The 14,720-nt window shown below is 36.3% G+C and overlaps 1 protein-coding gene across 1 annotated transcript in view; it reads left to right on the forward strand.

Moving 5' to 3' along the window:
* Sdccag8 (SHH signaling and ciliogenesis regulator SDCCAG8) overlaps positions 1–14,720 on the forward strand; it is a 241,548-nt gene that overhangs the window by 1,711 nt on the left and 225,117 nt on the right. The window contains 2 exon segments of the mRNA XM_047521464.1: positions 9,500–9,652; positions 10,699–10,778. Coding sequence (XP_047377420.1) covers positions 9,500–9,652; positions 10,699–10,778 — 233 coding nt within the window.

A 14,720-nucleotide genomic window follows, 5' to 3' on the forward strand; every position in this document is an offset into this window, starting at 1 on the left:
ATTAGAAAGTTAATCTCATGACTCTAAGCTTTATAGGGCTATTGTCCACATCTGTCAATAGTGCAACAAACTGTCAACATTCTCAGTATTCAGACTGAGGAGTAAAGAAATTGGTCTTAATAGAAATTTTCCTCAGCCTACTAGTAGTTTGAAGAGGTGTTAGATATAGAATAACATTTCAATTGGAAGCAAGAAAAATTTTGTGCACAATGATGAGTGATTTTATTTAATTTTTTTAGATTAGTAAACATTTTCTGTTTCCCATTATGTTTCTTTTAATGATTCTTCTACTTTGACCTTATTTTAAACCTTTATGCAACCACAGGGGATTATTTAATATAAGACATTTTGATGCAGTAAAGAGGTTAATTTCAAGTTAATTTTATAATAATATTTATATTACCACTGGTATGTCTTTAAATAATTATACAATGAAGAGTTTTCATTCAAAGATAATACTTCTGTGTGTGTGTGTGTGTGTGTGTGTGTGTGTGTGTGTTGGGGATTTAACCCAGGGGCACTTTGCTATTTTACTATTACTATCCCAATTTTATTTTATTTTTTTGTTTTACCTTTTGTGTTTATTTTCTATTTGTTCTTTTTAGACATACATGAAGTAGAATGTATTTAACATAATGAATGGAATATAACCTTTTTTTCTTTTGAGAAAATCTCTCGATAAGTTGCTGAGGACAGCATCAAACTTGGGTTTTCCTGTCTCAGCCTTCCTAGTGACTAAGATTACAGTTGTGTACTATTGTTATTAAAATTTAAATGTATTTAAATATGTACTATCTTTGACAGCTGGACCTGAATTTAAGCACATTCAAAAATTCTCTAGGGCTGGGGAGATAGCTCAGAGTGCTTGCGAGGCCCTGAGTTCGATCCCCAGTACCGCAAAAAAAAAAAAAAAAAAAAAAAAAAAAAAAAAAAAAAAAAATTCTTTAGAAGTATAAATTACCATTTTTAAGCAGAACAATTCTCTTTAAAATAAAAATTTATGTTTCTGAATAATCAAAGTGTGGTACATTCAGCATATGGAACTTCATTATGTTGAGTGTGCCCAATAATTTAAAAATTGTGTTCCCAAAATGTCTTGTCTAGTTCATCTTAATGGAAGGCTAATAATAGAATGTTGGGCTTTTCTTACTGCTTATTCCTATGATTTTGAAATAATTATATATAATCATTACTAGTATATCTTCATTTTTATTCAGCCAGGAAGTACATAAAAATGCAACAGGCTTTTACAATTTTCCATGATATTACCTCCATTTTCTTATACCTTGCCCTCATTTCTTTATTTTAAATATAATTTTGGCACTATTATTGTATATTAAGTGTTTGAAGTACTGATGTGAAAAAGCAGAGATAAAATTGACTTTCTGACTTTTAAAACGTTAGTGGGATTCTTACCTTTCCTTGACTCCAGTGATGCTGAAGCAATCATGGAAATAGGAAGCCCATGTGCAGACTCCACTTTTACCTTTCATCCCTTTCCTTACACTTTTCAGATGCTTTCACTGTTTGATCCTTCCAAAGATCTCTTTTTTGCTTTTGTTGTTGTTGTTTGTTTGTTTAAAGATCTTAATTGACTTTTAATTCTAAAATCAGGCAACACTCCATTCCATAAAATAGATTGTGTTCCCAGATCTCTCTTGCTTTGGTTTGCCTATGACCTCTGTGCAAGAAATTAGAGAAAAGAAGTTGACTCTCCTTCAAAATGGAAGTTCTGGTAGAAAAACTGGAAAGCTTCATTTCCTGGCAGATGTGTATTATTACTCCCACACATTCATTTTAGTTGTGGTCCAATGTGGTACAAAAGTGCACATATTCCTGGCATCCTAGCAGCCACAGAGTTTAATCCAGAACTAGAAGTAATTTGGGATGTCTTCTGGCAGTATGGTCATGTGTTCATTTACTCTCTAGGTAGCCATAATTCAAGACCCACAGAACAACTTTAATATATTTGTAACTAGGGAGGATAGCAAATGCCCTTCTTCCAATTTAAATTCAAAGCATCATTGTATAAAGTCATTCAGTATAAAATATACTAGTTTATAGTCAAGAAAAGGCGAGGAAAAACCAGAATAAAAGACAACCCACATTCTGATTTAAGTTCTGTACATTTGAGCATAGGAAACTGATATTAGAAATAATAGAAATTCCTAGAAATGCAGTATTCTAGCCTTAATAATAGAATCATGTCTTATCTATTGCTGCAGTGTTGGGTAGTGAATATAGTTTTATCAACACCTACATTCATGACTCACCTGTTCAGGTAGTACCTAGCCACATGTGATTGGTTAGGTAGGCATAAATTGAAATGAAACAAATTTGTAGTGTAACAGGAACACATAGTTTTTATATACATTCTGTATACTAATTCTTCCTTTTTCTTTCAACACTTTGAGGTTTCTGCCTCTAGATGAATTTGTGGCAAAAAGTATGATGGATTCTGAGAAGAGACTGCAGCAAGAAATCAAGTCACTTAACTTACTGTTAGTTTGCTGATAACCATCTGTATGACCTTAATCTATTTGATCCCATCATCCTAAATGTGGAATACTATATAAAAACTTACATCAAGCAACAAATATACCACTTATGGGAATTTTGAAGTAATTATTATGTTCACCCAATCGAAAACTTGGAACTTAATGGGTTAAACAAGATAATAAACTGTTCTTCAATTCCTGTTTTCTCATCTGTAAAATGAAAAGTTTAAACTAGATGTAAGAATTATTGCCTTTAGGAACCAAGCAGGTGACAAAGCATGTGATGGAATCAGTGGAAGACACTAGGGAAAAGTGAGGCTTATGGCCAAACTGAACAGTTTATGCTTTTTCTAAAAACATTCCAATTTCTTTTTTGCTTTCTTCCCTTATTCTTCTTCCTTCCTCCCTCCCTTTTCTCAAGAAGATATTCAAGCAAAACACACCTAAGAGCCTGTTTCCCCCTCCAGGGACTACTCTGACCCCTGAATCACTTTTGTCCCTTCCATCAACCCTGGGTTGGACTATTTCTCTCTTATGAAGATGAGAATAAGGAGGTATATTGAAAGGGGGTGAATAGTGCATAATCTTGGGGAGTATCCTTTTCTTTGTAATTTGCTCTAGTTCAAGAAAACTGGAGAAATGTTGGTATTCTGTGTTTTACCTGTATCTGATTGGCACATATCTCCAGATCCTGCAAAGTGTTTTCCTCCTGCCAGAGAAGGACTTATTTTGTAGAAAGATTGTGTTAATCTTACTAGCCAAGAATTTGGCTAGTGTATTAACCTGCAGTGATATCATCTGGACTTTTAGCAGACTTAGAAAACAGGTCTAACTTAAGTAAAAGTACTTTTTCTGACATTTATGCTTAGAATTTATATTTCTCTTTTCTCAATATTTATATTTTATCAGATATTTGAGTATTTATATATTCCTTGCCACATAAGTATATACACATGTATATATGAACATTAGAATTTTTTGTTTATAAAGCTTAAATTTGCATATTCTTTTTATTCATGTATTCATGTGACTTTTTGGTAGTTTAATTTTATGACCTTTTATTTTACTAGAACAAAAATAAAAGAATCCCAATTTTCTTTTTCCACTACTAATGAGGTAAAATAACCAAAAGACAGGGTTTATCAGCCAGAAAAGAGTGTTTTACAAGTAAGCATTCCTTTCTGGAATAATCTAGAACCAAAATTCTGGCAAAGTGTTATGATATTATAAAGACATTTTCACATGTTTTTGGATATAAATATGCACAAGCTTTTGAGATACTGAGAATAATTATATTCTCCCTTGGAATGTGTAAAGACTTGTGCTTCAAATACATCCCCAATTTGTACTAAGGGTTTCACCTTTTCGCTTCGTGATAACTCTTTTTGGAGGTAAAGAAGGTAACTCAAAATGCACATATGCATGTGTCAAAGCAACCTTATAATTATGGAACTTCATTAAGGCCCACAGGAATGTTTAAAGCAATGGTCACAGAGCAAATATTGCATCATGTTTTAGACCTTCAAACAAAATTAATATGAATTCTGAGCTCTTGATTATGGCATATATAACTTCTAGCCCTGACACCTATATAAGAAGTATCTCATCATGACAGTGGTGGTCTGGGTTGTGTCCTTCCCACCACCCCTACTATGGTGGAATAACTCATTACTCTGCCTGTTTTTTCAAGAAGAGGCAGCTACAGTTACAATATAATAGTGTAGTGACTGTAATGAAATTATCTTCTCAAGTCTGAACACTAGCTATCCTGTTTTATTGATCTCAACCAATAAATCTCAGCCAGGGTCAATTTTTCTGCCAAGCAAACATTTAGTAATTTCCAGAAACATCACTGTTTCTGTTTTGTTTTGTTGTTTTGCTTTGTTTTAGTTTGGTTTTGGTTACTATTGCTGGTAGAGGTCAGTGCTACTGGCATCCAGTGATTAATAGCCATGGATACTGCTAATCATGTATAACCCAGTCACTTACAACAATTATCAAAATGTCAATAGGACTGAGATTGAGAAACCATGATGTAGAAGTAGTAAGGCTTTGCTCATAGCCATTGATCTTCAAAGAGTTATAGTTGGGAGTAATTACAATTAAGGTCTCTTTAATTGTATCCTTGGCTAGTGATATTATCCACATTCTTCTGCCAGTCTTCCTAGAATTCTTTATCAATGGAAATAACAGGTGCATAAGTTTTCTCAGTTGGTGCCAAAGAAATGCCAGGTGCCAATCGCTTGGATTTGCCAACTCCCCTACATCATTAATGATCTTCTAGGCACTACTTTTTAAAGATTTTATATTCTTCAGATTATCTTTTACTCCTGGTGCCAACTACTTGAAGCACATTTTCATCCATTAAAGTCTTATGGTAGTATTTTCTTTGAGTTTTTTTTTCCTTTCATTTCTTTTTAGTACTTTATTCTCTTTCACTAATGCTGTTTACACAGCTGACTTATGTCTAACTTTGAATTGTGCTGTTTTTACCTTGGTTTTGCTGTCAATCCCTTAGAAAACTATAACGGCTACCTTCTGAACTAGGCTGTGGCCCAGTCAAGTGTGGACAGACACATGTTCCTCTTATCTAGCTGTGGTTTCACTTTTCTGCTGTCTGCCCTTGTCTAAGCTTATGCTGGGAACTGCTCTGTATCTTATATCTCAGCGTAGGGAATGGTTCATTGTGTGTTTCCTCAGAGACAGCTGGGCATTTCACAGGGGTGGTTTCCCCTCCCTGTCACTAGGGTAATTCTCTTACACATCTTCCAAGACAGATGGAGAATGCAAAAATTAATAATTCATAATATGTATGTAGTTGGTGATCCTTCTCAGACTGAGACATATTTGTATTTTGTTTGAAAACATCTTGAAGAGAAGCTCAATGGTGATCTGTGGGTTAGAACATAGGAATAGGGAAATTGGACTAAGAAAGGTAAGACATTAAATTTGCAATCATCAGCTCAAGAACCTTTTCATTGTTCTGATTCATGTTTGGATAATGGACTAGCAGAAATATTATTTGCATTTATGTTCATGTGACTTGTAAGACTCAGAGGTTTGTTTGTATTTTTATTTATAATTAAGTTTATATTCAACCTGTGGTTGATGCTGGAGAGAAGAAATCAGGATGCATTTGGAAATACCCTATTGTCCTCTCAGGAGAGAAGAGGAAGTCAATGTTCTTTCTATTTCAGTTAGATAAAGCTGTGCCCCATTAGCAGTGGGATAGGAAATTATAACTGGAACCTCTTGTCTAATCTGATTTCCTAAAGTCTAAGCGGCAGATAGCTGCATCTGGGAATAGTGTTCATAATAAGTGTCACTGGCTCTTTGAGGTACCAAATCCACGGATATTTGTCACCGCCTGCAACAACAATTTACGCGGGTCTTTATGGGTGGTGGACTGGAAACTGGGCTACTTCTATTTCTGAGCTACTTCCTTACTTGCTTGCTTATTTATGGAGGATAGAGGAAATGAGGTTTACTTGCTTTGAGAGGGGAGGGAGAGAGAGGGAGACTACACTTTCAGAGATTCCATATCTTCTTAGTTCTGCGCTTCTTGAAGGTGCCTACGGCATCCTGTGAACTAAGGGTGCGTCTATCTGAGGTGCTTCTTAGTGATGCGTCCTGCATACTGCGGTCTACCTATCTGTGATCTAGAGGTGTGTTCTCAATTCTCTGCTCTGTGATCTGCCTTCCCCCATTGCCTGCTGCCTCTCTCTGCCAGCTGAGACTATCTGCTTGCCGCTTCTTCTTTCTTTCTGGTTTTTTTTTGTTTGTTTGTTTGCGGTACTGGGGATCGAACTCAGGGCCTTGTGCTGGTGAGGCAAGCACTCTACCAGCTGAGCTATCTCCCCAGCCCTTCTTCTTCCTTTCTGCCAGTGGCTTCTCTCCGCCTCTTGCTAGCTGCTACTGCTAGCTGCTGCTGCTTGCTGCTGCTGCTGCTGCTGCTGCTGCTAGCTGCTGCTGCTAGCTGCTGCTGCTGCTAGCTGCTGCTGCTGCTGCTGCTGCTGCTGCTGCTGCTGCTAGCTGCTGCTGCTGCTGCTGCTGCTAGCTGCTGCTGCTGCTGCTGCTGCTGCTAGCTGCTGCTGCTGCTGCTGCTAGCTGCTGCTAGCTGTCACTCCCGGCCCACCGCCTGCTTATATCCAGGAGGCGGAGGGCAGGGTCACACCAGTTGCGATCAGGCGAGGAGCCAGCTGCCCCATCACAGCAAAGGTTAAAACGAGCAGGCCGGAGCAGGCACGCTGGGGAACACCTGTGCACGCGTTGTGCGCGTGGACTTAACTGAATATGGCCAGTGATAAATCACCTGAGTGCACTTATGTCAATTAACGTCCTCACTGCCAATGTGATCAGGCGCCGTTCTGGCTGGCACAGCCCCCAACAATAAGGATTATGAGGGCTTCAGACAAAATGGTTCTGGTCAACAAGCAATGGAATTTCATCCATCTTGAATCATCTGAGAGTTACAGTTCTTCAGAATTAACTATGTGTCATACTTTATAATTATGTTGATGTTGCTCTGTATATGTTTGAAAAATGTATTAAAATATATACGTTTTAAAATGTTGTATTTAAATAATTTAAAAGTGTCATTTACATCTTAGTTTTAGGACGTGGTTCTTTGCATGTTCTGTTTCTTCTCTGACCCTCATAACTGAGTCAATAGTTGCAAAAAACCCCAAAGCTTTGTGTATCACTTTTCTTTGGGATAGCTGTTGAATTCCATATCTCATTATTTTACATAATATTGTTTTCATAGTAAAATATGGGATGTTATCTTTGAATATTATGAATTTCAAAATAGAAAAGAGATTTTAAAGGGGCCTTAAAACAATGCCATCATTGTAATTTGATGAAAGAGATCTACCTATAGGGATTTTTAATTCTGTTATTTTTATTTCTGATTTTCTTTCTTTTTCCTAATATAGTTTATTAGCTTTTAGTTAGAACAGGTATAAATAAATAATTATCCTTTGTTTTAGAAGTGAAGTCATTTGATGGCTCCATGGAACATACTTTTAATGTTCATCACACCCTCTGTTTCCTTTCTAATAGATGCAATAAAAACAAGATTTAAGGGCATGAATTGAAAGCCCCATGAAATATATTGCTTTTCATTGTTAGCACTTCAGTTTTCCTTTTCCATTGACAAATCTCCTTAGAAAATTCTGAGGTACTGGAAAGCTATTGCTGTTTCTTATATTGCCAAAACCAGGAATACTTCTTATCTGGACTTCTTTAAATTCAGAATAAGCAAGAAGAGACAAGGTCTGGTTAGTAATCAGCACCAAGTTCACGTTAAAGAAATATCTTTATGTAAATAGGATTCGTGTGAAGAAAAATGTAATGATAAATTCACTGGGTCTCTCGTGTAATCAATAAATAGAATTTCATGGTTTAACCTAGATCTGAAACACCTGTTCTCTTTAGTTTAATCAAGGTAGAAAATGACTTGCTGTAAGTCAAGAAACTCTATTACTTCTCCATTAAGTAGTATGGTTATGGTTTTTCATTTTAAACTTGGAAATGAATGAGCTTGGAGAAAATGAAATTTGTTTTTCAAGGTCCTGTAAGAGATATATTTATAACTGTGCATTCATACACAAATTAGTTCTTTTTTCCTGCCATTTTACTTAAATGGTCCTCCAGCAGTTACACTGGGCTGTTGTGATGGAAGAGATGAGTAGGGTGATGGTGGTAAAGGGCAGCTCTCCTCCATGTAGTCTCAGAGGCTTTTCTCTCCATGTGGCCTCATCTCAGGTCTCTTTAGCAAGATGAACAGCTCCTAAAATTAAACATTTCAAGATAGAGGCAACAGCAGCTGCATGTCCTTTTTAAAAATGGGGCCTGGGGCTTCCGTGGCATAACTTGTGCTGGTTAATACAGTTATAGGCCTACTCATTTTCAGACTATAAGGGCACAGGAAGTGAGGCTGAGTCCTTGAGGGAGATGAATTACCACATAAATAAACCTTACAGTACTTCATATTAGACAATTTATGTTATCTCTGTGCTACTATGTTTAAACTTCAATTCGAGGGTTGATTAGTTGCACTAACCAACCATCTATACATGAGATGTAGTCAGCCAGCAGTACATAAGAAACACTACACAGTATGAACTGCCACCATAATCACTTCAGCTGTTCAAATCTTGATTTAAATTGGGAAACTGGGATAAGCAATTCAATGTCTTTTTTTTTTTTTTTTTTTTTTTGGTGATGGGTTTGGGGATTAAACCCAGGGTCACTCTATCACAGAGTTACATCCCCAGCCCTTTTAAATTTTATTTTGAGGCAGGGTCTCACTAAATTGCCCAAGTTGGCCTTGAAACATGTGATCCTCCTTCCTTGGCCTCTCAAGTAGCTTAGAATATAGGTGTGTGCCACCATGCCCAGATAGTTTAATGTCTCTTAGAGACACAATGGTATCAGGTCCTCATGGATAGTGGGGCTTTCCTAGGTTAGAACTTGGTGTTACTGAGTCCCTCTGGCTAGTTCTGCCCACTCACCCTTCTATCTCCAGCTAGGGTAGGGGAGTCTTAAGCAGAGAGGAAGGAAAATGACATCTCCAGAACCAAGGTTGGTTATTGTTGAGAGTGGGGGAAGTTTTTGCCATTTGACCCTCCTTGCTGGGAGTGTTATATATAGTGCATATCAGGGGGTGCTGGAAGCTCACTGATAGAGCACTTGCCAAACATGCATGAGACCCTGGGTTCAATCCCCAGAACCAAAAAAAAATTAAAAAAAAAAAAAACAAAAAACGGAGATCAACAATTGCAGTGACAGGTATCATTAAGTCTAATCTCTAACCCATGAACTTAATCTTCTCTTTTCTCCTCTGGCACAATCTTCAGCAAGCTAGAAACAAAACTCTTCTCTTTCCATTAGGTACCAGAAATAATTGATTCTCCTTTCAAGACTGCCATCTTGAACAAGTGTCCATGTGACTGCTCACATTTTATTGGCCTTGACTTTCATCAGATTTTTGTTTGCAGAACGGGCCAGCAGAAGCATTCACCAGCTGAAATTTGCCCTGAAAGAAGGTGATATCACCATTGAAGAAGCAGCACTGGATCCTTCCTTTAGCATCAATGTAGGAAATGAGAGCACTGAGGCAGCCTGGCATGAACTGCAACATAGCCATGCTGGTAAGTAAGAATGTCAGTCCTAGCCTAAATGACACATAGTGAGTACTTTAAACTCCATAGAATACTGACTCCATACCATCCTCCACTCTGCTGCTAGGATGTTATTCCTGAAACACAAATCTTTCACTAATTTTTTTTCTTTTGACTTCCTAATGCCCAGAAGTTAAAATTCAAATTTCTTAAGATGATATAACAATATTTTGCTTATAGAGCTGCAACCTACATTTCCAGTCTCATTTTTTTTTCCTCCCATCCTAACCATCCTTCTCATAAACCATATTCTAGGCATACCAACCTCCTGGTTATGCCTCTATCTTTTACACATGTAATACTTCCTAACTGGAACTTTTCTCCCCATTTCTTGCTTGGTGAACTCCTGTTCATCTGGGGCAGTGTTAGCTTCTCTGAGAAAACAGGCACAATTATGTGTTTCCTTTTCTTGTAACACTATGCATAGCTCTAAGTCCATATCCACACTTGTTTTATTGTTTATGTCTATTAGTGTATTTCTTTTACTCACTGAATGGGTATGTTTGTCTTTGTATTCTCCGTCAATAGCCCAGTTTTTGATGCATAATCGAAGTTTAAGCAATATTTGTTAGATGAATGAAAGGATGGATGGGTGATAATAAACTGTTAACTTTCCATTACTATGACAAATACCTAAGATAAACCAACTTATAAAGTGAATAGGTTTATTGTGGCTCACAGTTTTGTAAGTTTCAGCCATGACAAATTGGCCCCATAGTTTTGGGGACTTTGAGGTGGAAGTCTGTGGAGGAGCAAAATCTGCTTGCCTCATGGCAGGGAAGTGAAAAAGAGAGAAAGGAGTTTGAATCCCACTATCCTCTTCAAGGGTAGGCCTTCAGTGATAGAAGACTTCCTACTAAGCCCCGCCTCTTAAAGGTTCCACTACTTCCAGGAGCACTGAGCTCAGGACTATGCTTTTAACACATGGGACTTTGGGGGACGTATAAGATCTAAACTGTAGCATAAAACATAGATCTCAAACAAAGTCAATAAATCCATTTGCTTTTGCTCTGTAGTTAACCAGCTCAAAGCTTTGTTGCATCAGCAAGCAAGGAAGGAAAGTGAGAGATCTCCATCAAGAAGACTTACCCTTTTGGTAAGTATCAACTTTTGCAACCTGACAATAGTTTTCTAAATTGGTTTTATTTCAGTGTCATTTTTGTAGCATATGCTATAAGCAGTTTTGATCATGCTTAAAGTATATAGCATTTGAATAAATTATTTCCCATCTGACTATTTTGACTAAAGAAAAGAGACTTACATATCAGAGGGAAACTTAAGATTTTTAATTTATTATTGCTTAAAAAATGTGAACACCCAGGTGCATTGGTGCATCCCTGTAATCCCAGAAACTTAGGCTGAGGCAGGAGGATCACAAGTTTGAAGCTACCCTGGGCAACTTAACAAGACCCTGTCTCAAAATTAAAATTAAAAAATGTGAGGATATAGCTCAGTGAAAATGCCTCTGGGTTCAATCCCAAGAAGAAAAATGAGAAGAAGAAGAAGGAGGAGGAGGAGGAGGAGGAGGAGGAAGAGGAAGAGGTGGAGAAGGAAAGAAGGAAGGAAGGAAAGAAAGGATGTGAGTAAGAGAACAGTTTAGAAAAATGTATTTTGCAACTGTTAGCATATATGTATGTATATATATATACATGAATATATAAATGTGTCTACATATGAAAAATGTCTAATGTTTTAGTTATTTCTTCTTTAGAGAATCATGTCTGTATTTGATCATTTAAGATGTTACTTAATCCTGATCTCAATCCCCTTTTGTGATACTTTCACTTTTAATATCAAAAGTAAAATATGTTAGCCTACGTGTTAAAATATATGGTTATAAGAGTATGATATGAGAAGTCATGCTCTATTCTGAAATTGATTCTATTTTTTTGATACAGTGTATTAATCCTGATGAAAATATTTTATATGCTAAGGCTGAGATAGGTGTGAGGGAAGGATGAAGATTAGACCAAAATAGTGTCTAGGCCTTAGATCTAAATAGGGTCTATCACATACTCTCTATAAGGATATTGTACCTATTTCACAGATTTTTGGAATAATAACAAGATTACGTAGTTAGAATTCTTTAGAAATGTTGAAGTATGAAATATAACATAAATGCAGTAATAACCACCTTGCTTCCCACCGCCCCCAACTGCCCGATGGTACTGGGGCATTCCACTACCGAGCTGTAGTACCAGCTTAGGAAGTTGTCAGAGCTGGTTGTGAACTTTCAATGCTTCTGCCTCATCCTCCCAAATAGCTGGGGTTACAGCTATGTGCCACCACTCCTGGCCCAACTTGAATTTTCAATTTGCATAACATTTGAATACAAAACCTGCATACTGGAAACTGTAGAGACATGTTATTTGCAGCTGAAAATGTCATAATAGTACCCCATATTAGCACTTCATTTCACCTGATACATACTTTTATGCTTAATTCCTACTTTAGAGAAATGTATTTCATATACATATTCAGCATAATTTATAGGTAGAGATTATAATTTTAATAAAACATTTTATCATTCATTGAATTTATTACTGTTAACATCTGGTTTGTAGAATGTTCTTAAGCACAAGTGGGTAGGATGCTTTTAAATCTATTAGATGAATTTGCTGTATCTGTTGAATGTTCAGACATGTTTATTTCCTTTTTAAAGATAAAGTCGAACAGTGATATTATGGAGTTTATTGAATCAGGATAGGCAGAGACATTAACCAAGAGAATCCATTTAGTATACAAACTGTTTACAAATACACCTGTCTCTATATATGAAGATATATAAAAGAATGAAACTTGGACTCTAATCGTATTCAGTCTACATGTAATGATGATAAGCCATAATAGTAATGATAATAATAACAATAATATACTTTTTAAGATTATAGCTTCAGAATGCAATTTCATAGCCAGTACAATGTATCAGAAATATATGGGTGTATTGAGAGTAAACTGAGGCATTGTTGAGATGGAAAGTATATTTATTATTATTATTACTTATTATTTTTAATACATGGACATCCAAACTAATAGCCCTTAACGGATGTACAAATTGTGAACATTTTCCATACAAGTATTAGCTTGAGTTTTTAAAAATTTTTCACACTGACTTTCTCCTATGTACACTTAAGAATGCAGTTGTCCCTCAATATCCTTAGGGATTAGATCCAGGACCCCTCTTCGGATATCAAAATCCATGGTTGCCCAAGTACTTATATAAAATGGCATAATATTTTCATATAACATATGCACATCTGCCCATATACTTGAATTGCCTATAATGACTGAAATAATGTAATGCTATGTAAATAACTTTTATGCTAATTGTTTAGGGAATAATGACAAGAAAAAAGCTCTGCACATCTTCATGACAGACTAAGTATTTTTTCAAATATTTTTGATATGCAATCAGTTGAATACTCCATGGGTGTGGAACCCATAAACATGGAGGACTAACTGTACTTAATTCATATTTGCCTACATTCTGAACCTGTTTCTATTATTATAAAATGATTATATGAATGTATATATATGATAAATGTAAAGTATAATGTTTTCATTATTTAGCTTTCTACTCATCACAGATAGTTCATTTAATTAATGTTACTTGGCTGGGCATGATGGTACACACCAATTCCAGTGACTCAGGAAGTTAAGTCAGGAGGCTCACAGGTTGAAGCCAGCCTGAGCTGGCTGTGAGACCCCGTCTCATAATATAGAGAAATGAACTGGGGATGTAGCTCAGTGGTAGAACACCCCTCAGTTCAATCCCCAATGCTAGAAGGAAGGAAGGAAGGGAAGGGGAGGGGTGGGGAGGGGAGGGGAGGAGAAAGGAAAGAAGAAAGGAAGAAAAAGAAAGAGGAAGGAAGGAAGGAAGGAAGGAAGGAAGGAAGGAAGGAAGGAAGGGAAGAAAGAAGGAAGGAAGAAAGAAAGAAAGAAAGAAAGGGAGAGGGAAGGAGAGGAGGGGAGAAGAAGGATAGAAGGAAGGAAGAAAAGAAAGAAAAAGTTACTTTGGGGCAGGAGGTATAGCTCAATGGCAGAGCTTATACTTAGCATTCGTGAGACCCTGAGTTCTGTCTGTGGAACCACAATACATATGTAGGCACATGCATACATACACGCATAAATAAAGTTACTTTGGTTTTTAAATTCTTAAATGTACCCAAAGTAAAGCTCCTTTTAACTGTCTGCCTTGAGAACTGGTATTTCATTGTTTATAATTTTTGTTGGACTGAAAAACAGAATGATTGAGAAATAGAGACTGTTTCATCTCAAACTTGCCTCTGGTTTAACTGGTTAAACTTAATTTTTCCCCCCTGGTTTCTTCTTTTAAAAATTATTATTTATAAACTATCTAATAGTCACTTTAAAATAAGCTAAGATATATATTAAAAATCAGTGTCTGGGATGCTGCAGAGCTAAATGATATTAGAACTTTTTCAGGATCTCTTCACTGGACTCCTCAGTGCAGTTGTCACCACTTTGTGTCTCTACTTTAGGGTTCTAGTCTTGGTGGTTTTGTATTCCAAAAAAGCACAGCTTAGAATTGCCTGAGTACAGAGTGAATAATTTTTAAAAACAAAATGTTCTACTGAATTACCCTTTTTGAAATAGAATTTCACTTTATTGACACACATTTGACATCAAAACTTATCTGAAGATTCTCTTTCTTCAGTGAGCTAATCCACAGTTTCAACTAGCAATTCTCTTTCATGGCAGTTTCTTGGAGAGAGTTGTCCCTTATATCACAGCATTACTGAAGGGGATGTTGAGCTGTCAGTTCAAATAGGCAGTTCATTCCAAGACAGTTCACTCCTACCCCAGCATCTTTCCATTTTCCATGCTTTTTATAACAATCTTTACTTCTGTCTGCAAAAAATGATATTCATATCTCCAAGTCTTGTATATTTAATTTATAGGATAGACAAATAAATACTATTAGTTACACTTTGATATATATTTATATCATATCAGTGCTGAATTGAATCTGGAAAACTTATTTTTTGCAAAATCCAAACATGTTTAATTTAACTTT

Source organism: Sciurus carolinensis, chromosome 12 (assembly GCF_902686445.1).
Source record: "Sciurus carolinensis chromosome 12, mSciCar1.2, whole genome shotgun sequence".
Taxonomy (NCBI): domain Eukaryota; kingdom Metazoa; phylum Chordata; class Mammalia; order Rodentia; family Sciuridae; genus Sciurus; species Sciurus carolinensis.